Below are 26102 nucleotides of genomic sequence, written 5' to 3'. Positions count from 1 at the left end.
CTTTCATTCTGTCTCTCTCTCATTCTCTCTCTCTCTCTCTCTCTCTCCTGGTTGCTACGGGAACCCGGTGTTCTTTTTGAGCGCTTTTGGATTCGACTTGAAGGAGCTCATAACTATCACACACACTAGGGCTGTCCCCGACAACAACAAAAAATCTTGGTCAACCCGAGAGACTTCTTGTTCTTTCGACCAATCGATTGGTCTAAATGTTTTAACTTATTTTTACATATATAGTTAGACACACCCTATGTGTTTGAATAAAAGCAACTACATATGCACAGAGCTTGTCTGATGCTTTAAGCACACTGTTTGATTAAATAATTACGACACACAAATGACTCAACAAAGAGGTTTTATGGTCACGCGGTTTAAAATAAATAAATGACAGTGAGTGTCTGTGTGACTGGTGCTACTACTCTCCTCCCTACTGCAGTGAACAGGCCCCACACCGCAGTACGTGTTTATCTCTGCTGTCTCTCTCCTCCCTACTGCAGTGAACAGGCCCCACACCGCAGTAAGTGTTTATCTCTGCTGTCTCTCTCTCCTCCCTACTGCAGTGAACAGGCCCCACACCGCAGTAAGTGTTTATCTCTGCTCTCTCTCTCCTCCCTACTGCAGTGAACAGGCCCCACACCGCAGTAAGTGTTTATCTCTGCTGTCTCTCTCTTCTCCCTACTGCAGTGAACAGGCCCCACACCGCAGTAAGTGTTTATCTCTGCTGTCTCTCTCTCCCCCCTACTGCAGTGAACAGGCCCCACACCGCAGTAAGTGTTTATCTCTGCTGTCTCTCTCCTCCCTACTGCAGTGAACAGGCCCCACACCGCAGTAAGTGTTTATCTCTGCTGTCTCTCTCTCCCCCCTACTGCAGTGAACAGGCCCCACACCGCAGTAAGTGTTTATCTCTGCTGTCTCTCTCCTTCCTACTGCAGTGAACAGGCCCCACACCGCAGTAAGTGTTTATCTCTGCTGTCTCTCTCTCCTCCCTACTGCAGTGAACAGGCCCCACACCGCAGTAAGTGTTTATCTCTGCTGTCTGTGCTGAAGTGGCACATCCTGTCTTACTTGTTTCTGACTGAAAAGTTCTGTTACCAGAATCCCTCATTTGAAAAACATTCCCTATTCCCTCAACCTCTCTTTACGTATGATGCTTCACACAACAACAAAAACACACACACACACACACACACACACACACACACACACACACACACACACACACACACACAACAACAAAACACACACACACGACAACTTGACCAACATGTATCTTTAAGATAGAGTAAGTGCCTGATTTAGTCCCATCATTCCCTATGGGCACCTTTTAAAGGGAATGTTCCCCTCGTTGGCATTAACAGTAAACGCTGCATATGTCAGCTACATCGTTAATTACCTTTAAATGGCCCATAGCCGACCGCACGATCGGATTGGATCCCGGCCTAACATGATTCTATCTCTTACACATGTGACGTTCTCCAACTTGTTTGTGTGTGTGTGTGTGTGTGTGTGTGTGTGTGTGTGTGTGTGTGTGTGTGTGTGTGTTTGTGTGTGTGTGTGTTTGTGTGTGTGTGTTTGTGTGTGTGTGTGTGTGTGTGTTTGTGTGTGTGTGTGTTGCGGGGGGCTGTCAGTCGTTTCTGTTTTCTCTCGCTATCTCTCTACTCCTCCCTTCTCTCCATTTCTCCCAGTCATCCTGTTTCTCTCGATCCCTCTCCCCTCCCCTCCCCCAACCCTATTTCTCTCTCTCGCTCTCTTTTTCTCTGGCTGGGATCCAGAGTTTCCTGGGAAAGCAGGGCTGTGGTGCCCGGAAAAACCTCTCAGAGAGAAAGATAGAGGGGTAGAGAGACAGACAGAGAAAAGGAGAGAGGGAGGGAGAGAATGAGAGGGAGAAAAATAAAGACTTTCATAAACAAAGATAGTAAGAGAGAAAGAGAGAGAGAGGGGTAGAGAGACAGACAGCGAAAAGGAGAGCGGGAGAGAGAGAATGACAGGGAGAAAAATTAAGACTTAAACAAAGATAGTAAGAGAGAAGAAGATGGAAGAAGAGAAAAATACACACAGAGAAAGAGAGAAGCCTGAAAGGCAGCTACAGACTGAGGATTCACTCTGTCTTGTTCTGTTTATCTGAACAGGAACCAAGTTGTCTTCTGTGTATCACGTTAGCATGCTAGCATTATCCACTGTGACTAATGACAAGATTAGCCTCGTTTGCTAACCAAGGTCATTCTCTAAAGTCTTTCTCTCTCCCTCTCTCTTATCTCTCCCTCTCTCAGAGGGAGAGAGTGACCTTTCACCTCCTGAGAGTGGCTCGCATGATATGGCGTCTGGAACTTCCGTTTGGGCACGCATGTGTTCTAGGTGTTCCTAACATGGTAAACATCTGACACTGCAGTATTAGTATTATTACTATTGTTATTATTATTATTATTACTATTATTATTATGATTATTATTATTGTTATTATTAGTGTTATGATTATGATTATGATTGTTATGATTATTATGATTATTATTATGACTATTATTATTGTTATTGTTATTATTACTATTATTATTATTATTATTATTATGATTATTATTGTTATTATTATTATTATGATTATGATTATTATTCTATGTGTGTGAGCTGTAGTGTTCCAGTATGTAATGAAATGTAACAGCAACAAAACCAGCTCTCTCTAGACATCCAGGTTGAATAACAACAAAACAAACTCTCTCTAGACATCCAGGTTGAATAGCAACAAAACAAACTCTCTCTAGACATCCAGGTTGAATAACAACAAAACAAGCTCTCTCTAGACATCCAGGTTGAATAGCAACAAAACAAACTCTCTCTAGACATCCAGGTTGAATAACAACAAAACAAACTCTCTCTAGACATCCAGGTTGAATAACAACAAAACAAGCTCTCTCTAGACATCCAGGTTGAATAACAACAAAACAAACTCTCTCTAGACATCCAGGTTGAATAGCAACAAAACAAACTCTCTCTAGACATCCAGGTTGAATAACAACAAAACAAACTCTCTCTAGACAACCAAGTTGAATAACAACAAAACAAACTCTCTCTAGACATCCAGGTTGAATAACAACAAAACAAACTCTCTCTAGACATCCAGGTTGAATAACAACAAAACAAACTCTCTCTAGACATCCAGGTTGAATAACAACAAAACAAACTCTCTCTAGACATCCAGGTTGAATAACAACAAAACAAACTCTCTCTAGACAACCAGGTTGAATAAGAACAAAACAAACTCTCTCTAGACATCCAGGTTGAATAACAACAAAACAAACTCTCTCTAGACATCCAGGTTGAATAAGAACAAAACAAACTCTCTCTAGACATCCAGGTTGAATAACAACAAAACAAGCTCTCTCTAGACATCCAGGTTGAATAACAACAAAACAAGCTCTCTCTAGACATCCAGGTTGAATAACAACAAAACAAACTCTCTCTAGACATCCAGGTTGAATAGCAACAAAACAAACTCTCTCTAGACATCCAGGTTGAATAAGAACAAAACAAACTCTCTCTAGACATCCAGGTTGAATAACAACAAAACAAACTCTCTCTAGACATCCAGGTTGAATAACAACAAAACAAACTCTCTCTAGACAACCAAGTTGAATAACAACAAAACAAACTCTCTCTAGACATCCAGGTTGAGTAGCAACAAAACAAACTCTCTCTAGACATCCAGGTTGAATAACAACAAAACAAACTCTCTCTAGACATCCAGGTTGAATAACAACAAAACAAGCTCTCTCTAGACATCCAGGTTGAATAACAACAAAACAAACTCTCTCTAGACATCCAGGTTGAATAGCAACAAAACAAACTCTCTCTAGACATCCAGGTTGAATAACAACAAAACAAACTCTCTCTAGACATCCAGGTTGAATAACAACAAAACAAACTCTCTCTAGACATCCAGGTTGAATAACAACAAAACAAACTCTCTCTAGACATCCAGGTTGAATAACAACAAAACAAACTCTCTCTAGACATCCAGGTTGAATAAGAACAAAACAAACTCTCTCTAGACATCCAGGTTGAATAGCAACAAAACAAACTCTCTCTAGACATCCAGGTTGAATAACAACAAAACAAACTCTCTCTAGACAACCAAGTTGAATAACAACAAAACAAACTCTCTCTAGACATCCAGGTTGAATAACAACAAAACAAGCTCTCTCTAGACAACCAGGTTGAATAACAACAAAACAAAATAGTATCTAGTAATATGTAGATCAGGGAGGTTATTTTTAATGAGGACATTCCGTAAGTGGCTAGCTTGCATCAACTACCTTCATTAAAACCACTGCAAAGGTTTTGCCTGAAAACGATGGTTTCGAATCGCAACGTTCTGTTATGTCTGCTTTGTGATTTGTCGGGAGAGACATATTTTCAGATTTTTCTTTTAGTTGTCCAGTGATTTTTGTTGTTGTTGGTTTGCTTTATGGAGGTACCAAGAGAGTCTGTCTTGATTCCAGACCCTAGTCCCTGCTGTTGCCCTAGGCTGGGGTTTAAGAGGCTAGTCGGGATATGGCCTGAATCCCTCTAAAAACACATCCTCTGCCTTCACCTGCTCTGGTGTACTACTAACCCACATCTCTCCCTTCACCTGCTCTGGTGTACTACTAACCCACATCTCTCCCTTCACCTGCTCTGGTGTACTACTAACCCACATCCTCTCCCTTCACCTGCTCTGGTGTACTACTAACCCACATCTCTCCCTTCACCTGCTCTGGTGTACTACTAACCCACATCTCTCCCTTCACCTGCTCTGGTGTACTACTAACCCACATCTCTCCCTTCACCTGCTCTGGTGTACTACTAACCCACATCTCTCCCTTCACCTGCTCTGGTGTACTACTAACCCACATCTCTCCCTTCACCTGCTCTGGTGTACTACTAACCCACATCCTCTCCCTTCACCTGCTCTGGTGTACTACTAACCCACATCTCTCCCTTCACCTGCTCTGGTGTACTACTAACCCACATCTTCTCCCTTCACCTGCTCTGGTGTACTACTAACCCACATCTCTCCCTTCACCTGCTCTGGTGTACTACTAACCCACATCCTCTCCCTTCACCTGCTCTGGTGTACTACTAACCCACATCTCTCCCTTCACCTGCTCTGGTGTACTACTAACCCACATCTTCTCCCTTCACCTGCTCTGGTGTACTACTAACCCACATCCTCTCCCTTCACCTGCTCTGGTGTACTACTAACCCACATCTCTCCCTTCACCTGCTCTGGTGTACTACTAACCCACATCTCTCCCTTCACCTGCTCTGGTGTACTACTAACCCACATCCTCTCCCTTCACCTGCTCTGGTGTACTACTAACCCACATCTCTCCCTTCACCTGCTCTGGTGTACTACTAACCCACATCTCTCCCTTCACCTGCTCTGGTGTACTACTAACCCACATCCTCTCCCTTCACCTGCTCTGGTGTACTACTAACCCACATCTCTCCCTTCACCTGCTCTGGTGTACTACTAACCCACATCTCTCCCTTCACCTGCTCTGGTGTACTACTAACCCACATCTCTCCCTTCACCTGCTCTGGTGTACTACTAACCCACATCTCTCCCTTCACCTGCTCTAGTGTACTACTAACCCACATCCTCTCCCTTCACCTGCTCTGGTGTACTACTAACCCACATCTCTCCCTTCACCTGCTCTGGTGTACTACTAACCCACATCTCTCCCTTCACCTGCTCTGGTGTACTACTAACCCACATCTCTCCCTTCACCTGCTCTGGTGTACTACTAACCCACATCCTCTCCCTTCACCTGCTCTGGTGTACTACTAACCCACATCTCTCCCTTCACCTGCTCTGGTGTACTACTAACCCACATCTCTCCCTTCACCTGCTCTGGTGTACTACTAACCCACATCTCTCCCTTCACCTGCTCTGGTGTACTACTAACCCACATCTCTCCCTTCACCTGCTCTAGTGTAATACTAACCCACATCCTCTCCCTTCACCTGCTCTGGTGTACTACTAACCCACATCTCTCCCTTCACCTGCTCTGGTGTACTACTAACCCACATCCTCTCCCTTCACCTGCTCTGGTGTACTACTAACCCACATCCTCTCCCTTCACCTGCTCTGGTGTACTACTAACCCACATCTCAAGAGCTGTCTTTGACTGGGGTTTAAGAGGCTAGTTGGGATACACACTAGGGTTGGACCATATTACAATACACCATGATAAACCAGCCGTCGGCGATGGTGACGCCATCGTGATGTGATAGACTATGGTTTATCCTATTTGTACTTGACTGCAGTAAAGAACGGAGCCTCACAGCACACAGCAGGACAGTACACAGGAGGACAGTATCCAGCAGGACAGTACACAGGAGGACAGTATCCAGCAGGACAGTACACAGGAGGACAGTATCCAGCAGGACAGTACACAGGAGGACAGTATCCAGCAGAACAGTATGCATCAGGACAGTATGCAGCAGGACAGTACACAGGAGGACAGTATCCAGCAGGACAGTATGCATCAGGACAGTACACAGCAGGACAGTACACAGCAGGACAGTACACAGCAGGACAGTATAGAGCAGGACAGTACACAGCAGGACAGTACACAGGAGGACAGTACACAGCAGGACAGTACACAGGAGGACAGTATCCAGCAGGACAGTATGCAGCAGGACAGTACACAGGAGGACAGTATCCAGCAGGAGAGTACACAGGAGGACAGTACACAGCAGGACGGTACACAGGAGGACAGTATCTAGCAGGACAGTACACAGCAGGACAGTACACAGCAGGGCAGTACACAGCAGGACAGTACACAGCAGGACAGTAAACAGCAGGACAGTACACAGGAGGACAGTATACAGCAGGACAGTACACAGCAGGACAGTACACAGCAGGACAGTATACAGCAGGACAGTATACAGCAGGACAGCAGGACAGTACACAGCAGGACAGTAGGACAGTACACAGCAGGACAGCAGGACAGTACACAGCAGGACAGCAGGACAGCAGGACATCAGGACAGCAGGACAGTACACAGCAGGACAGCAGGACAGTACACAGCAGGACAGCAGGACAGTACACAGCAGGACAGTAAACAGCAGGACAGCAGGACAGTACACAGCAGGACAGTACACAGCAGGACAGCAGGACAGCAGGACAGTACACAGCAGGACAGTACACAGCAGGACAGCAGGACAGTACACAGCAGGACAGTATACAGCAGGACAGTATACAGCAGGACAGTACACAGCAGGACAGCAGGACAGTACACAGCAGGACAGTAGGACAGTACACAGCAGGACAGCAGGACAGTACACAGCAGGACAGCAGGACTGTACACAGCAGGACAGCAGGACATCAGGACAGCAGGACAGTACACAGCAGGACAGCAGGACAGTATACAGCAGGACAGTAAACAGCAGGACAGTATACAGCAGGACAGCAGGACAGTACACAGCAGGACAGTAGGACAGTACACAGCAGGACAGCAGGACAGTACACAGCAGGACAGTAGGACAGTACACAGCAGGACAGTAGGACAGTACACAGCAGGACAGCAGGACAGCAGGACTGTACACAGCAGGACAGCAGGACAGCAGGACGTAGGACAGTACTCAGCAGGACAGCAGGACAGCAGGACTGTACACAGCAGGACAGCAGGACATCAGGACAGCAGGACAGTACACAGCAGGACAGCAGGACAGTACACAGCAGGACAGCAGGACAGTACACAGCAGGACAGTAGCACAGCAGCACAGCAGGACAGCTGGACAGTACACAGCAGGACAGTACACAGCAGGACAGCAGGACAGCAGGACAGTACACAGCAGGACATCAGGACAGCAGGACAGTACACAGCAGGACAGCTGGACAGTACACAGCAGGACAGCAGGACAGCAGGACAGTACACAGCAGGACAGTACACAGCAGGACAGCAGGACAGCAGGACAGTACACAGCAGGACAGCCGGACAGTACACAGCAGGACAGCAGGACAGTACACAGCAGGACAGCAGGACAGTACACAGCAGGACAGCAGGACAGTACACAGTAGGACATCAGGAATGCAGGACAGTACACAGCAGGACAGCAGGACAGTACACAGCAGGACAGCTGGACAGTACACAGCAGGACAGCAGGACAGTACACAGCAGGACAGCTGGACAGCAGGACAGTACACAGCAGGACAGCTGGACAGCAGGACAGTACACTGCAGGACAGCAGGACAGCAGGACAGTACACAGCAGGACAGCAAGACAGTACACAGCAGGACAGTATACAGCAGGACAGCAGGACAGTACACAGCAGGACAGTATACAGCAGGACAGCAGGACAGTACACAGCAGGACAGCAGGACAGTACACAGCAGGACAGTATACAGCAGGACAGCAGGACAGTACACAGCAGGACAGCAGGACAGTACACAGCAGGACAGCAGGACAGTACACAGCAGGACAGCAGGACAGTACACAGCAGGACAGCAGGACAGTACACAGCAGGACAGTAGGACAGTACACAGCAGGACAGCAGGACAGTACACAGCAGGACAGTATACAGCAGGACAGTACACAGCAGGACAGCTGGACAGTACACAGCAGGACAGTACACAGCAGGACAGTACACAGCAGGACATCAGGACAGCAGGACAGTACACAGCAGGACAGCAGGACAGTACACAGCAGGACAGTAGGACAGTACACAGCAGGACAGCAGGACAGTACACAGCAGGACAGCAGGACAGTACACAGCAGGACATCAGGACAGCAGGACAGTACAGCAGGACAGCAGGACAGTACACAGCAGGACAGCAGGACAGTACACAGCAGGACAGTAGGACAGTACACAGCAGGACAGCAGGACAGTACACAGCAGGACAGCAGGACATCAGGACAGCAGGACAGTACACAGCAGGACAGCAGGACAGTACACAGCAGGACAGTATACAGCAGGACAGTATACAGCAGGACAGTACACAGCAGGACAGTAGGACAGTACACAGCAGGACAGCAGGACAGTACACAGCAGGACAGCAGGACAGTACACAGCAGGACAGCAGGACAGTACACAGCAGGACAGCAGGACAGTACACAGCAGGACAGCAGTACAGTACACAGCAGGACAGCAGGACAGTACACAGCAGGACAGCAGGACAGTACACAGCAGGACAGCAGGACAGTACACAGCAGGACAGCAGGACAGTATACAGCATCAGACAGTCACTGTTCCATCATGATATAGTCCTATAACCTAACTCACCATGTTAAGACAGCCCTCATGAGACAGTCATTGGTCCATCATGTGCCACACAGACAGACACACAAAAACCTGTTCTGCTCCTCCACCAGAAAGGAATATTAGAAAATATTTGTCATTGCCTGCACATAGCCTCTACCCAGGCTTTAAACAATACCATCTGATTATATAGCCTCTACCCAGGCTTTAAACAATACCATCTGATTATATAGCCTCTACCCAGGCTTTAAACAATACTATCTGATTATATAGCCTCTACCCAGGCTTTAAACAATACTATCTGATTATATAGCCTCTACCCAGGCTTTAAACAATACTATCTGATTATATAGCCTCTACCCAGGCTTTAAACAATACTATCTGATTATATAGCCTCTACCCAGGCTTTAAACAATACTATCTGATTATATAGCCTCTACCCAGGCTTTAAACAATACTATCTGATTATATAGCCTCTACCCAGGCTTTCAACAATACTATCTGATTATATAGCCTCTACCCAGGCTTTAAACAATACTATCTGATTATATAGCCTCTACCCAGGCTTTAAACAATACTATCTGATTATATAGCCTCTACCCAGGCTTTCAACAATACTATCTGATTATATAGCCTCTACCCAGGCTTTCAACAATACTATCTGATTATATAGCCTCTACCCAGGCTTCGTCCTGATTGGTCCAGGGAGCGGCATGGCCAATAGGGCCAGTATAGCACAGTGTTCTATGGGTACATATTCTTGATAGGACGAAGGTTGACATCGCACAACCCTAACACACGCGCCCGTGAAACAACCAGAAGTTAATTTTTAATGTCAGACAGTGATAAATGAATGTCTCTAGTCAGCCCTGACAGCCTTGTTATCACCTAGCAACATACACACACTACACACTACACTACACACACTACACTACACACACTACACACACTACACACTACACTACACACACTACACTACACACACTACACTACACACACTACACACTACACTACACACACTACACTACACACACTACACTACACACACTACACACACTACACTACACACACGACACACTACACTACACACTCTACACACACTACACTACACACTACACACTATACACCCACTACACACAATACACTACACACTACACAAACGACACACTCTACACACTACACACTCTACACACACTACACACACTACATACACTACACACTACATTACACACACTACACTACACACTCTACACACACTACACACTCTACACACACTACACACACTACACTTCACACTACACTACCCACACTACACACTACACTCAAATACACTCTTAAAAAAAGGGGTCCAAAAGGGTTCTTCGGCTGTCTCCAAGGGAGAACACTTTTTGGTTCCAGGTAGAACCCTCTGTGGAACACAGAACCCAAAAGGGTTCAACTTGGAACCAAAAAGGGTTCATCAAAGGGTTCTCCTATGGGGACAGTCGAAGAACCCTTTTAGGTTCGAGATAGAACCTTTTTTTGTCAAAGCGTGTTCTCAGTTTGTTAACAATGAACTCTTTTGAACGTTGAATGCAGCTCTAACTTATCTGGAGTTGAAGACCAGAGAGAGACTGTAACATAATAACAACACACACAGTCTCTCTCTGACACAAACAAATGAGAGTGTGTGATTTTCTGTCTCTGACACGGCTGTCGTGTGTGTGTAGCTGTGTGTTTGTGTGTGTGTAGCTGTGTTTGTGTGTGTGTCTGTAGCTGTGTATGTGTGTGTGTGTCTGTATATATCTGTGTGTGTGTATCTCTGTGTGTGTAGCTGTGTGTGTGTGTGTGTGTGTGTGTGTGTCTGTATCTCTGTGTGTGTCAGTAGCTGTGTGTGTGTGTATGTCTGTGTGTCTGTATCTCTGTGTGTGTGTAGCTGTGTGTGTCTGTATCTCTGTGTGTGTGGCTGTGTGTGTCTGTATCTCTGTGTGTGTGTAGCTGTGTGTGTGTGTATCTCTGTAAGACTCACCAGTTGAAACTCACTGCGTCGTGCGTAGGCGTCCTGTATCCCAGAATCCCTCCACAGAGCATCCAGCGCCAGACCATAAAGCTGGAATTCTATTGGTTCTACCGCCACTCCACCACGCCCCTCAAATGACATCACAAACATGCCGTGCTTCTCGTTTTCAGAGTTCTGCCACGGAATCCCCAGCTTGTCCCGTGCATCCACCAATACACGCATCCCCTATAGAACAATATATACATTAATATATACACCCACCAATACACGCATCCCCTATAGAACAATATATACATTAATATATACACCCACCAATACACGCATCCCCTATAGAACAATATATACATTAATATATACACCCACCAATACACGCATCCCCTATAGAACAATATATACATTAATATATACACCCACCAATACACGCATCCCCTATAGAACAATATATACATTAATATATACACCCACCAATACACGCATCCCCTATAGAACAATATATACATTAATATATACACCCTCCAATACACGCATCCCCTATAGAACAATATATACATTAATATATACATCCACCAATACACCCATCCCTTATAGAGATAGATGGCGTTGGATACATACACTCACTCAAGTACAACATTTGTTATTTTGGGCCTCAAGCAGTATTACAGTGTATGTATCTACAGCCAGTGTTACAGTGTATGTATCTACAGCCAGTGTTACAGTGTATGTATCTACAGCCAGTGTTACAGTCTATGTATCTACAGCCAGTATTACAGTGTATGTATCTACAGCCAGTGTTACAGTGTATGTATCTACAGCCAGTGTTACAGTGTATGTATCGGTCTACAGCCAGTGTTACAGTGTATGTATCTACAGCCAGTATTACAGTGTATGTATCTACAGCCAGTGTTACAGTGTATGTATCTACAGCCAGTGTTACAGTGTATGTATCTGTCTACAGCCAGTGTTACAGTGTATGTATCTACAGCCAGTGTTACAGTGTATGTATCGGTCTACAGCCAGTGTTACAGTGTATGTATCTACAGCCAGTATTACAGTGTATGTATCTACAGCCAGTGTTACAGTGTATGTATCTACAGCCAGTGTTACAGTGTATGTATCTGTCTACAACCAGTGTTACAGTATATGTATCTATCTACAACAGTGTTACAGTGTATGTATCTATCTACAGCCAGTGTTACAGTGTATGTATCTGTCTACAGCCAGTGTTACAGTGTATGTATCTATCTACAGCCAGTGTTACAGTGTATGTATCTGTCTACAGCCAGTGTTACAGTGTATGTATCTATCTACAGCCAGTGTTACAGTGTATGTATCTACAGCCAGTATTACAGTGTATGTATCTATCTACAGCCAGTGTTACAGTGTATGTATCTACAGCCAGTGTTACAGTGTATGTATCTACAGCCAGTATTACAGTGTATGTATCTATCTACAGCCAGTGTTACAGTGTATGTATCTACAGCCAGTGTTACAGTGTATGTATCTACAGCCAGTATTACAGTGTATGTATCTATCTACAGCCAGTGTTACAGTGTATGTATCTACAACCAGTGTTACAGTGTATGTATGTCATGTCCTGACCAGTAAAAGAGGTTGTTTGTTATTGTAGTTTGGTCAGGGCGTGGCAGGGGGTGTTTGTTTAGAGTGTTTCGGGGTTTGTTGGGCTATGTTCTTGTATGTCTATTTCTATGTGGTGTTTATTGGGTTGACCTTCAATTGGAAGCAGCTGCTCCTCGTTGCTTCTAATTGAAGGTCCTATTTAAGAGGGGTGTTTTTTCTATGGGATTTGCGGGTAGTTGTTTCCTGTTTTGTGTTCGTGCACCTGACGGGACTGTTTAGTGTCGTCTGTTGTTGTATACGTGTTTCTTTTGTTTTCCTTCTTTAATAAAATAAGAAGATGAGTTTACACGTTCCCGCTGCGTTTTGGTCCAATCCCTTCGACACCCGTGACAATGTATCTATCTACAGCCAGTGTTACAGTGTATCTATCTACAACCAGTGTTACAGTGTATGTATCTATCTACAGCCAGTGTTACAGTGTATGTATCTATCTACAGCCAGTGTTACAGTGTATGTATCTACAGCCAGTGTTACAGTGTATGTATCTATCTACAACCAGTGTTACAGTGTATCTATCTACAGCCAGTGTTACAGTGTATGTATCTATCTACAACCAGTGTTACAGTGTATGTATCTATCTATAACCAGTGTTACAGTGTATGTATCTACAACCAGTGTTACAGTGTATCTATCTACAACCAGTGTTACAGTGTATGTATATATCTACAGCCAGTGTTACAGTGTATGTATCTATCTACAACCAGTGTTACAGTGTATGTATCTATCTACAACCAGTGTTACAGTGTATGTATCTATCTACAACCAGTGTTACAGTGTATGTATCTATCTACAACCAGTGTTACAGTGTATCTATCTACAGCCAGTGTTACAGTGTATGTATCTACAGCCAGTGTTACAGTGTATGTATCTATCTACAACCAGTATTACAGTGTATGTATCTATCTACAACCAGTGTTACAGTGAATGTATCTACAACAGTGTTACAGTGTATCTATCTACAGCCAGTGTTACAGTGAATGTATCTACAGCCAGTGTTACAGTGTATCTATCTACAGCCAGTGTTACAGTGAATGTATTTACAACAGTGTTACAGTGTATCTATCTACAACTAGTGTTACAGTGTATCTATCTATCTACAGCCAGTGTTACAGTGTATGTATCTATCTACAGCCAGTGTTACAGTGTATATATCTATCTACAGCCAGTGTTACAGTGTATGTATTTATCTACAATCAGTGTTACAGTGTATGTATCTATCTACAACCAGTGTTACAGTGTATGTATCTATCTACAACCAGTGTTACAGTGTATGTATCTATCTACAACCAGTGTTACAGTGTATGTATCTATCTACAACCAGTGTTACAGTGTATCTATCTACAGCCAGTGTTACAGTGTATGTATCTACAGCCAGTGTTACAGTGTATGTATCTATCTACAACCAGTGTTACAGTATATGTATCTATCTACAACAGTGTTACAGTGTATGTATCTATCTACAGCCAGTGTTACAGTGTATGTATCTATCTACAACCAGTGTTACAGTGTATGTATCTATCTACAGTGTTACAGTGTATGTATCTATCTACAACCAGTGTTACAGTGTATCTATCTACAGCCAGTGTTACAGTGTATGTATCTATCTACAACCAGTGTTACAGTGTATGTATCTATCTACAACCAGTGTTACAGTGTATGTATCTATCTACAACCAGTGTTACAGTGTATCTATCTACAGCCAGTGTTACAGTGTATGTATCTACAGCCAGTGTTACAGTGTATGTATCTATCTACAACCAGTGTTACAGTATATGTATCTATCTACAACAGTGTTACAGTGTATGTATCTATCTACAGCCAGTGTTACAGTGTATGTATCTATCTACAGCCAGTGTTACAGTGTATGTATCTATCTACAACCAGTGTTACAGTGTATGTATCTATCTACAGTGTTACAGTGTATGTATCTGTCTACAACCAGTGTTACAGTGTATCTATCTACAGCCAGTGTTACAGTGTATGTATCTATCTACAACCAGTGTTACAGTGTATGTATCTATCTACAACCAGTGTTACAGTGTATGTATCTATCTACAACCAGTGTTACAGTGTATGTATCTATCTACAACCAGTGTTACAGTGTATGTATCTACAGCCAGTGTTACAGTGTATGTATCTATCTACAACCAGTGTTACAGTGTATGTATCTATCTACAACCAGTGTTACAGTATATCTATCTATCTACAACCAGTGTTACAGTGTATGTATCTACAGCCAGTGTTACAGTGTATGTATCTATCTACAACCAGTGTTACAGTGTATGTATCTATCTACAACCAGTGTTACAGTGTATGTATATATCTACAACCAGTGTTACAGTGTATCTATCTTCAACCAGTGTTACAGTGTATCTATCTACAACCAGTATTACAGACTCTACACAATGTAAGCTGCAGCACCCCGGGACTCTGCCGCGCAGAATAAATATCAGCCCCGCGCAGAGAAGCACGAGATTGAACTTCACTCAACGTTCTAGAGTTTTCCCCCTTTAGGTAACACTATCAACGTTCTAGAGTCTGTATAGAGTGGTGCATTTCAATGCAATAGAATCCTACTCCGATGCGTTCTGCGTACAACAAAAGTCTTGCATAGGTTGATTCGATCACAATTCCCATAGTAAAGGGAAACGTTTATAGTGTTACCTAAAGGGGGAAAACTCTAGAACGTTGATAGTGTTACCTAAAGGGGGAAAACTCTAGAACGTTGATAGTGTTACCTAAAGGGGGAAAACTCTAGAACGTTGATAGTGTTACCTAAAGGGGCAAAACTCTAGAACGTTGATAGTGTTACCTAAAGGGGGAAAACTCTAGAACGTTGATAGTGTTACCTAAAGGGGGAAAACTCTAGAACGTTGATAGTGTTACCTAAAGGGGCAAAACTCTAGAACGTTGATAGTGTTACCTAAAGGGGGAAAACTCTAGAACGTTGAGTGAAGTTCAATCTCGTGCTTCTCTGCGCGGGGCTGATATTTATTCTGCGCGGCAGAGTCCCGGGGTGCTGCAGCTTAGAGGGAACATTGGGTACAACAGAAGCTTCTCCAGTTAAACCCAGAAGATCCAGATAATGGATTAAATCATATAGTCCCCGACCCATTCTCTCTGTCTCGTTCTCTCTTCACCAGCAGACAAACAGTCTGACCGTGTGTGTGTGTGAATCAGACGTGAGTTTCATTAAGTCCCCAGTAATTAAAGCTTTAAAAAATATATATGATGTTGTTAGATGTCTTTTTATAAATTGTGTGTGTGTGTGTGTGTGTGTGTGTGTGTGTGTGTGTGTGTGTGTGTGTGTGTGTGTGTGTGTGTGTGTGTGTGTGTGTGTGTGTGTGTGTGTATGTGTGTGAGCAGTGGTGTAAAGTACTTGAGTAAAAATACTTTAAAGTACTACATAAGTTGTTTTTGGGGGTATCTGTACTTTACTATTTTTATTTTCGACAACTTTTACTTCACTACATTCCTAAAGAAAATAATGAACGTTTTAGTCCATACATTATCCCTGACACCCTAAAGTATTTTCCAATGCTTAGCAGGGCAGGAAAATGGTCCAATTTACGCACTTATCAAGAGAACGTCCCTGGTCATCCCTACTGCCTCTGATCTGGTGGACTCACTAAACAGAGAACGTCCCTGGTCATCCCTACTGCCTCTGATCTGGTGGACTCACTAAACAGAGAACATCCCTGGTCATCCCTACTGCCTCTGATCTGGTGGACTCACTAAACAGAGAACATCCCTGGCCATCCCTACTGCCTCTGATCTGGAGGACTCACTAAACAGAGAACATCCCTGGTCATCCCTACTGCCTCTGATCTGGTGGACTCACTAAACAGAGAACATCCCTGGTCATCCCTACTGCCTCTGATCTGGTGGACTCACTAAACAGAGAACATCCCTGGTCATCCCTACTGCCTCTGATCTGGTGGACTCACTAAACAGAGAACATCCCTGGTCATCCCTACTGCCTCTGATCTGGTGGACTCACTAAACAGAGAACATCCCTGGTCATCCCTACTGCCTCTGATCTGGTGGACTCACTAAACAGAGAACATCCCTGGTCATCCCTACTGCCTCTGATCTGGTGGACTCACTAAACAGAGAACATCCCTGGTCATCCCTACTGCCTCTGATCTGGTGGACTCACTAAACAGAGAACATCCCTGGTCATCCCTACTGCCTCTGATCTGGTGGATTCACTAAAGAGAGAACATCCCTGGTCATCCCTACTGCCTCTGATCTGGTGGACTCACTAAACAGAGAACATCCCTGGTCATCCCTACTGCCTCTGATCTGGTGGACTCACTAAACAGAGAACATCCCTGGTCATCCCTACTGCCTCTGATCTGGTGGACTCACTAAACAGAGAACATCCCTGGTCATCCCTACTGCCTCTGATGTGGAGGACTCACTAAACAGAGAACATCCCTGGTCATCCCTACTGCCTCTGATCTGGTGGACTCACTAAACAGAGAACATCCCTGGTCATCCCTACTGCCTCTGATCTGGTGGACTCACTAAACAGAGAACATCCCTGGTCATCCCTACTGCCTCTGATCTGGTGGACTCACTAAACAGAGAACATCCCTGGTCATCCCTACTGCCTCTGATCTGGTGGACTCACTAAACAGAGAACATCCCTGGTCATCCCTACTTCCTCTGATCTGGTGGACTCACTAAACATACACGCTTCATCCGTAAATGATGTCTGAGTGTTGGAGCGTGCCCCCTGGCTATCTGTGAATGATGTCTGAGTGTTGGAGTGGCTATCTGTAAATAAACCATTCAAACACAAAGTATGACAATTGGAAACTTTTTCTAGCTCTCTCTGTGTGTGTGTGTGTGTGTGTGTGTGTGTGTGTGTGTGTGTGTGTGTGTGTGTGTGTGTGTGTGTGTGTGTGTGTGTGTGTGTGTGTGTGTGTGTGAGAGTATCAGAGAAAGAGAGAGAAACTAGTAGTCACTTCCTCACTACCGTGACACACACACACACACACACACACACACTCATGCGTGTTGGGCCACACAGACACATCTAAGTCTGCTGGCTGATGCCACGTTCACATGCTGGTCAGAACTAGGAAACTCTTGGCATTTCAAATTTGCTTAGAAAGTCAGTTAAAATCCGAGTTCTGACATGCGTGTGAACGTGGCATGAGAGCCAGACGTGAGTCACACTGTGTCATAGTTAATGTGTCATAGTTCGGTACAAAGTGTACGTCTGGTATGCATGGGACCACTGATCCATTAGATACAAACCTAAACAGTTTTACTTAGTGTGTACATCTGACACCACTGATCTAAAACCAGTTTTATTTAGTGTGTACATCTGACACCGCTGACATAAAACCAGTTTTACTTAGTGTGTACATCTGACACCACTGACCTAAAACCAGTTTTACTTAGTGTGTACATCTGACACCGCTGATCTAAAACCAGTTTTACTTAGTGTGTACATCTGACACCGCTGATCTAAAACCAGTTTTACTTAGTGTGTACATCTGACACCGCTGATCTAAAACCAGTTTTACTTAGTGTGTACATCTGACACCACTGATCTAAAACCAGTTTTATTTAGTGTGTACATCTGACACCGCTGACCTAAAACCAGTTTTACTTAGTGTGTACATCTGACACCACTGACCTAAAACCAGTTTTACTTAGTGTGTACATCTGACACCGCTGATCTAAAACCAGTTTTACTTAGTGTGTACATCTGACACCGCTGATCTAAAACCAGTTTTACTTAGTGTGTACATCTGACACCGCTGATCTAAAACCAGTTTTACTTAGTGTGTACATCTGACACCACTGATCTAGGACCAGTTTTCCCTGCCCCAGTCCTACCCATTCTATAGAGAGGAAAATGCACAAACGGACCTCCAATGTTTTGTCAATGAGAGTAGAAGCTGACTTGGGATCAGTGTCCAGGTGACAAACTCCATATACAGTACAGAATAATAGGGTAGAAGCTGACTTGGGATCAGTTCCCAAGAGACAAACTCCATATACAGTAGAGAATAATAGGGTAGAAGCTGACTTGGACCTAATATCCAACGTATTGTCAATGAGATCAACACTCAGAACTTTAGCTTTTGAATTGAACTAACTAGGATGGGCCTCTGCCTAATGCGTGTCAATACAGTGCACGGAGAATTGATTGAATAACGTTGTTTTCCCTTGGAGAAATGCCATGCTACAATAACATAGGCCTGTTCACTGCATGACTCACAATGGTTATAACTCTTTTCTAAAGTATTTATATTGGCTACCTTTATGATATTCTCAAAGATTGTGTCCCGGAAGTCGAGTAGAGCTTTCTTGTCGAACTCTTTTCCATTAATAATCCTCATCTGTTTGAGGAAGGTCGATTTGCCGCTCTCTCCAGCACCGAGGAGAAGGATCTTCACTAGCCGCCTCACAGCACGCCTCTCTCGGGCAAGCATGGCATCAATCTCCCGGCTCTTCCGCCGAGCCTCTCGCTCCTGGACTACGTCCCTTTCCCGGATCCTGTCCTTGCTGCCGCCCGCCTCTCGGGTGGCCTCGGCCGGCAGCAGGCAGCGGCTCAGGCTCCGCACAACTCCCGACATGGTCCGTTTTTAACCAACCAACCCACCAAACTTCAGCAGAACCTTTTCATAATACGAGAAGAGTCCAGCCTACACCCCCATTCAATAGGCTACGGTTCGATTATACCATTTTAGTCGTAGCAGAGTTATCCGACTTAAATAAAACCTCAGATTGTCTCGTTCCACTCTGAGGAAAAAAGTGAGAATTAGGCTATTTCGATATCCAAGTTCTTGACATGATACGAGATAATCCACTCGGCTTTAATATATTTATATTAGCCTAGACGTTTAAGTGGCTAGGATTATCAAAATGAAAAATAAGATTTTTTTCGTGCATTAAAATAGATCCAGTTTATTTCTCCGTTATGCGCCGAGCCGCATAGTTGCGCGAGCTGGAGATACTCCCGTGTCCATTTTGGTTTAGAGTTGGATGTGTTTGTTCTCTTCTCACATAAAGAACCAGCGAAGTGCACAGGGGGGAAAACACAACCACCGCCGCGACAAAAGTCGTCCAACAAGCGTTATAAACTCTGTATAAACGATATCACCGTCCGTGTGTCTAGAGTAAAGTTTAGCCTACCTAACAAACAAACTTCAGTAAAATAAAAGCAAATGTTGCCTCGATGTAGATTAGGAGGATTCCCAGGGGATTTCTGAACTTGAGAACACTGACAAAAGGCAAGAGTGGGAGCGAGAGTCTGGCCCAATGATTTATATATACACTAGGTGACTAACAGGGGGTGCTGTTTTGAAGCCACTGAGCCTCCATATTGGCACTCAGCGCTGAAAAATATATATTTTGGAAGCTATATAAATGCATTTGGCCTCGTAGTGGCCCACACAGAGTTGGGCTGTGGTTGTAGTGGGCTGTTCCATGTCCGCTACATACTGTCTTGGTCTAGTCTAAGACTGCTGCAGCACTACTCCGGACGGCAGATAGGGGGCGACTCAACACCACTCTATCACTACGGGAGGCGCCAAGAAAGAACACTGGGACGTAGAGCTCAATGTTTTGATAGAATCAAGTCAGAACACTAGGATGTAGGGCTCAATGTTTTGATAGAATCAAGTCAGAACACTAGGCTGTAGGGCTCAATGTTTTGATAGAATCAAGTCAGAACACTAGGATGTAGGGCTCAATGTTTTGATAGAATCAAGTCAGAACACTAGGCTGTAGGGCTCAATGTTTTGATAGAATCATAACAAATGTAATACAATAGAGAATAATAGAGTAGAAGCTGACTTGGGATCAGTGTCCAGGTGACAAAACTCCATCCCCTTCTAGAAGACTTGTTGTGTCTGGAACACTAGTTGTCTCTCCTCCCATGTCTCAGAGCAGGGCTGAACACTAGTTGTCTCTCCTCCCATGTCTCAGAGCAGGGCTGAACACTAGTTGTCTCTCCTCCCATGTCTCAGAGCAGGGCTGGAACACTAGTTGTCTCTCCTCCCATGTCTCAGAGCAGGGCTGAACACTAGTTGTCTCTCCTCCCATGTCTCAGAGCAGGGCTGAACACTAGTTGTCTCTCCTCCCATGTCTCAGAGCAGGGCTGGGACACTAGTTGTCTCTCCTCCCATGTCTCAGAGCAGGGCTGGGACACTAGTTGTCTCTCCTCCCATGTCTCAGAGCAGGGCTGGGACACTAGTTGTCTCTCCTCCCATGTCTCAGAGCAGGGCTGGGACACTAGTTGTCTCTCCTCCCATGTCTCAGAGCAGGGCTGGGACACTAGTTGTCTCTCCTCCCATGTCTCAGAGCAGGGCTGGGACACTAGTTGTCTCTCCTCCCATGTCTCAGAGCAGGGCTGGAACACTAGTTGTCTCTCCTCCCATGTCTCAGAGCAGGGCTGGAACACTAGTTGTCTCTCCTCCCATGTCTCAGAGCAGGGCTGGGACACTAGTTGTCTCTCCTCCCATGTCTCAGAGCAGGGCTGGGACACTAGTTGTCTCTCCTCCCATGTCTCAGAGCAGGGCTGGGACACTAGTTGTCTCTCCTCCCATGTCTCAGAGCAGGGCTGGGACACGAGTTGTCTCTCCTCCCATGTCTCAGAGCAGGGCTGGGACACGAGTTGTCTCTCCTCCCATGTCTCAGAGCAGGGCTGAACACTAGTTGTCTCTCCTCCCATGTCTCAGAGCAGGGCTGAACACTAGTTGTCTCTCCTCCCATGTCTCAGAGCAGGGCTGAACACTAGTTGTCTCTCCTCCCATGTCTCAGAGCAGGGCTGGGACACAAGTTGTCTCTCCTCCCATGTCTCAGAGCAGGGCTGGGACACGAGTTGTCTCTCCTCCCATGTCTCAGAGCAGGGCTGGGACACGAGTTGTCTCTCCACCCCTTGGGTTGTGCCGTGGCGGAGACCTTTGTGGGCTATACTCAGCCTTGTCTCAGGATAGTAAGTTGGTGGTTGAAGATATCCCTCTAGTGGTGTGGGGGCTGTGCTTTGGCAAAGTGGGTGGGGTTATATCCTGCCCGTTTTGCCCTGTCCGGGGGTATCATCAGATGGGGCCGCAGTGTCTCCCGACCCCTCCTGTCTCAGCCTCCAGTATTTATGCTGCAGTAGTTTATGTGTCGGGGGGCTAGGGTCAGTCTGTAATATCTGTAATATTTCTCCTGTCTTATCCGGTGTCCTTTTTGAATTTAAGTATGCTATCTCTAATTCTCTCTCTCTTTCTCTCTCTTTCTCTCTTTCTTTCTCTCTTTCTTAATCTCTTTCTTTCTCTCTCTCTCGGAGGACCTGAGCACTATGACCATGCCTCAGGACTACCTGGCCTGATGACTCCTTGCTGTCCCCAGTCCACCTGGCCGTGCTGCTGTTCCAGTTTCAACTGTTCTGCCTGTGGCTATGGAACCCTGACCTGTTCACCGGACGTGCTACCTTGTCCCAGACCTGCTGTTTTCAACTCTCTAGAGACAGCAGGAGCGGTAGAGATACTCTGAATGATCGGCTATGAAAAGCCAACTGACATTTACTCCTGAGGTCCTGACCTGTTGCACCCTCTACAACCATAGTGATTATTATTATTTGACCATGCTGGTCATTTATGAACATTTGAACATCTTGGCCATGTTCTGTTATAATCTCCACCCGGCACAACCAGAAGAGGACTGGCCACCCCTCATAGCCTGGTTCCTCTCTAGGTTTCTTCCTAGGTTTTGGCCTTTCTAAGGAGATTTCCTAGCCCCTGTGATTCTACATCTGCATTGATTGCTGTTTGGGGGTTTAGGATGGGTTTCTGTACAGCACTTTGTGACATCAGCTGATGTAAGAAGGGCTTTATAAATCAATGTGATTGATTGATTAATGTCTCAGAGCAGGGCTGACTGATGGATAGGCAGTGTAACAGCACCACCGGCTGGACAGCAGATGGATAGGCAGTGTAACAGCACCACCGGCTGGACAGCAGATAGATAGGCAGTGTAACAGCACCACCGGCTGGACAACAGATGGATAGGCAGTGTAACAGCACCACCGGCTGGACAGCAGATGGATAGGCAGTGTAACAGCACCACCGGCTGGACAACAGATAGATAGGCAGTGTAACAGCACCACCGGCTGGACAACAGATAGATAGGCAGTGTAACAGCACTACCGGCTGGACAACAGATAGATAGGCAGTGTAACAGCACCACCGGCTGGACAACAGATAGATAGGCAGTGTAACAGCACCACCGGCTGGACAACAGATAGATAGGCAGTGTAACAGCACCACCGGCTGGACAACAGATTGATAGGCAGTGTAACAGCACCACCGGCTGGACAACAGATAGATAGGCAGTGTAACAGCACTACCGGCTGGACAACAGATGGATAGGCAGTGTAACAGCACCACCGGCTGGACAGCAGATGGATAGGCAGTGTAACAGCACCACCGGCTGGACAGCAGATAGATAGGCAGTGTAACAGCACCACCGGCTGGACAACAGATGGATAGGCAGTGTAACAGCACCACCGGCTGGACAGCAGATGGATAGGCAGTGTAACAGCACCACCGGCTGGACAACAGATAGATAGGCAGTGTAACAGCACCACCGGCTGGACAACAGATAGATAGGCAGTGTAACAGCACTACCGGCTGGACAACAGATAGATAGGCAGTGTAACAGCACCACCGGCTGGACAACAGATAGATAGGCAGTGTAACAGCACCACCGGCTGGACAACAGATAGATAGGCAGTGTAACAGCACCACCGGCTGGACAACAGATTGATAGGCAGTGTAACAGCACCACCGGCTGGACAACAGATAGATAGGCAGTGTAACAGCACTACCGGCTGGACAACAGATAGATAGGCAGTGTAACAGCACCACCGGCTGGACAACAGATAGATAGGCAGTGTAACAGCACCACCGGCTGGACAACAGATAGATAGGCAGTGTAACAGCACCACCGGTTGGCTGGTTTAAACAGTGCATGATAATGTCCTGCCGTTCTAGTTAATTGATAGTTCTAGTTCTAGTTAATCCACAGGGGGGCGATGTTGAATAAGGCTTGGACTGATGGACTGATGGACTGATGGGCTTTTCCTGATGGGCTTTTACATGCTTGTGTGTGTGTTCTAGTTTATAATTTCTATGTTGGTGTTTTGGTTTGGTTCCCAATTAGAGGCAGCTGGTAATTGTTGCCTCTAATTGGGGATCATATTTAAGTAGCTATTTTTCCCACCTGTGTTTGTGGGATATTGTTTTGTGTTTGTGCATGTGCACCACGTAGTCACGTTTCCTTGTTCGGTTATTGATTTGTTGTTTTTGCTTAAAGTTTCTCTTTGTAATAAATATGTGGAACTCAACATCCGCTGTGCCTTGGTCCCGTTCTTACGACAACCATGACAGAATATCCCACCAAAAGAGGACCAAGCAGCGTATCCACGAGGTAAAGGAGTTTTGGACATGGGAAGAAGTGATGGGTGGATGCGAAACCAGGTGGCAGACGGAAGGTTATAATGGAGGACAACGATGACGCCAGGGTTCGCGGCCACAGAAAGCCCAAGGACAACCCCAAGATTGTTTTGGGGGGGGGGCACAAGGGGTGGCCGGGAAGAGCCAGAGCACATGGAGACGGCGATATAGAAGTGGTCGGTCGACCCAAGGAGAGAGCCAGAACCCGCCTGGGAGTCGATGGAGCAATGTGAAGAAGGATATCGGAGAATGATGTTGGCGAAGAGTAGGCCGCAGCCCGGGCGGGCTGAAGATCGGGTCATCAGTCCGGTGCCATCTGTGCCGGCTCCACGCACCAGATCTCCAGTGTGCCTCCCCAGCCCGGTACGTCCTCTGCCTGCTCCCTGCCCTCACCCTGAATAGCCAGAGACCGTCAGGGAGGCAATGGGGAAGTTGAGAGAGAGAGAGATGAGAGAGATGTTGTGCAAGTGTGTTCTGCTCAACATCCGACCAGAGGATCCTGTTAGGGCCAGGGTCTGTAGTGATGCCTCTAGCACTGAGATGCAGTGTCTTAGACCGCTGTGATACTGCCTGGAATGGAACCAGGATCTGTAGTGACGCCTCTAGCACTGAGATGCAGTGGCTTACTCATAATGTACAAATCCATTCAGCTTCTCTGTCTCTATCTCTCTCGATCTTTCTCTGTCTCTATCTGTCTGTCTCTGTCTCTGTCTCTCTCTCTGTCTCTCTCTCTCTCTCTCGCTCTCTCTCTGTCTCTCCATCTCTCGTTCTCTCTCTCTTTGTCTCTCCATCTCTCTCTCCTCTCTCTCTCTCTCTCTCTCTCTCTCGCTCTCTCTCATACAGACAGACAGTGAATCTCACAGACATTAAAACACTCCAGCCCAATCATAACAATGGCATCCTCTAGAATAATCACACACACACACTCCATAACTATAATAACAACAGGCGGGTCTGAGATAATTAGGCTAAAAGCTTTTTCATCAGGATGTGTGTTCCTGTATCCGGTAATAGTGTGTGCGTGATGTTATTTATATGTTAATGCACCTGAAGAGTGGCGTGGAGTGGTCTGTCTATGGGACGGAGAGAGATAGAGAGATGGATAAAGATAGAGAGGAAGACAGAGAGAAAGATAGGGAGAGAAAGACAGACAGACAGACAGACAGACAGACAGACAGACAGACAGACAGACAGACAGACAGACAGACAGACTTAGAGGCAGACAGACACAGCGACAGACAGACAGACAGACAGACAGACAGACAGACAGACAGACAGACAGACAGACAGACAGACAGACAGACAGACAGACAGACAGACAGACAGACAGACAGACAGACAGACAGACAGTATATACTATATACTCATCACAGATTCACTGCACTCCCCTGTCTTTATGTTTAAGTAGCACACACACACACACACACACACACACACACACACACACACACACACACACACACACACACACACACACACACACACACACACACACACACACCTCAGGGAGCCAGTGTAATTATGTGAGGTCTGCCATGGTGTGATAACTCATAAAAAAAAGTAGATTTGACACCAAAATAAAAATAAAATGTAACGAAAATGTGTAAATGAAAGTGTTTTAATGTCTAGGACTCAATTACAACCACCAGTTATGGATGTGGGAGAGAGGGCGAAGAAGGAGGGGAGAGAGGAGGGGAGAGACAGAAAGAGGGGGGGAAAAAGAGAGACTATGGAGAAGAGGAGAGAGAAAGAGACAAATT

General features: G+C 45.6%; 1 protein-coding gene across 1 annotated transcript in view; it reads right to left on the bottom strand.

The window, feature by feature from the left end:
- The window catches only part of LOC106593532 (guanine nucleotide-binding protein subunit alpha-12), a 31968-nt gene extending 11771 nt beyond the window's left edge, over positions 1–20197 (bottom strand). The window contains exons 1-2 of the mRNA XM_014184875.2: positions 19156–20197; positions 11246–11461 (exon numbers count right to left, since the gene is read on the bottom strand). Of these exons, the coding sequence (XP_014040350.2) occupies positions 11246–11461; positions 19156–19473 (534 nt within the window). The 5' untranslated portion in view covers positions 19474–20197. The remainder of the gene's footprint in view (positions 1–11245; positions 11462–19155) is intronic.
- Between the last annotated feature and the right edge of the window lie 5905 nt (positions 20198–26102).

The sequence above is a fragment of the Salmo salar genome, chromosome ssa02 (genome assembly GCF_905237065.1).
Source record: "Salmo salar chromosome ssa02, Ssal_v3.1, whole genome shotgun sequence".
Taxonomy (NCBI): Eukaryota; Metazoa; Chordata; class Actinopteri; order Salmoniformes; family Salmonidae; genus Salmo; species Salmo salar.
This window is presented reverse-complemented; position numbering and strand designations above follow the sequence as displayed.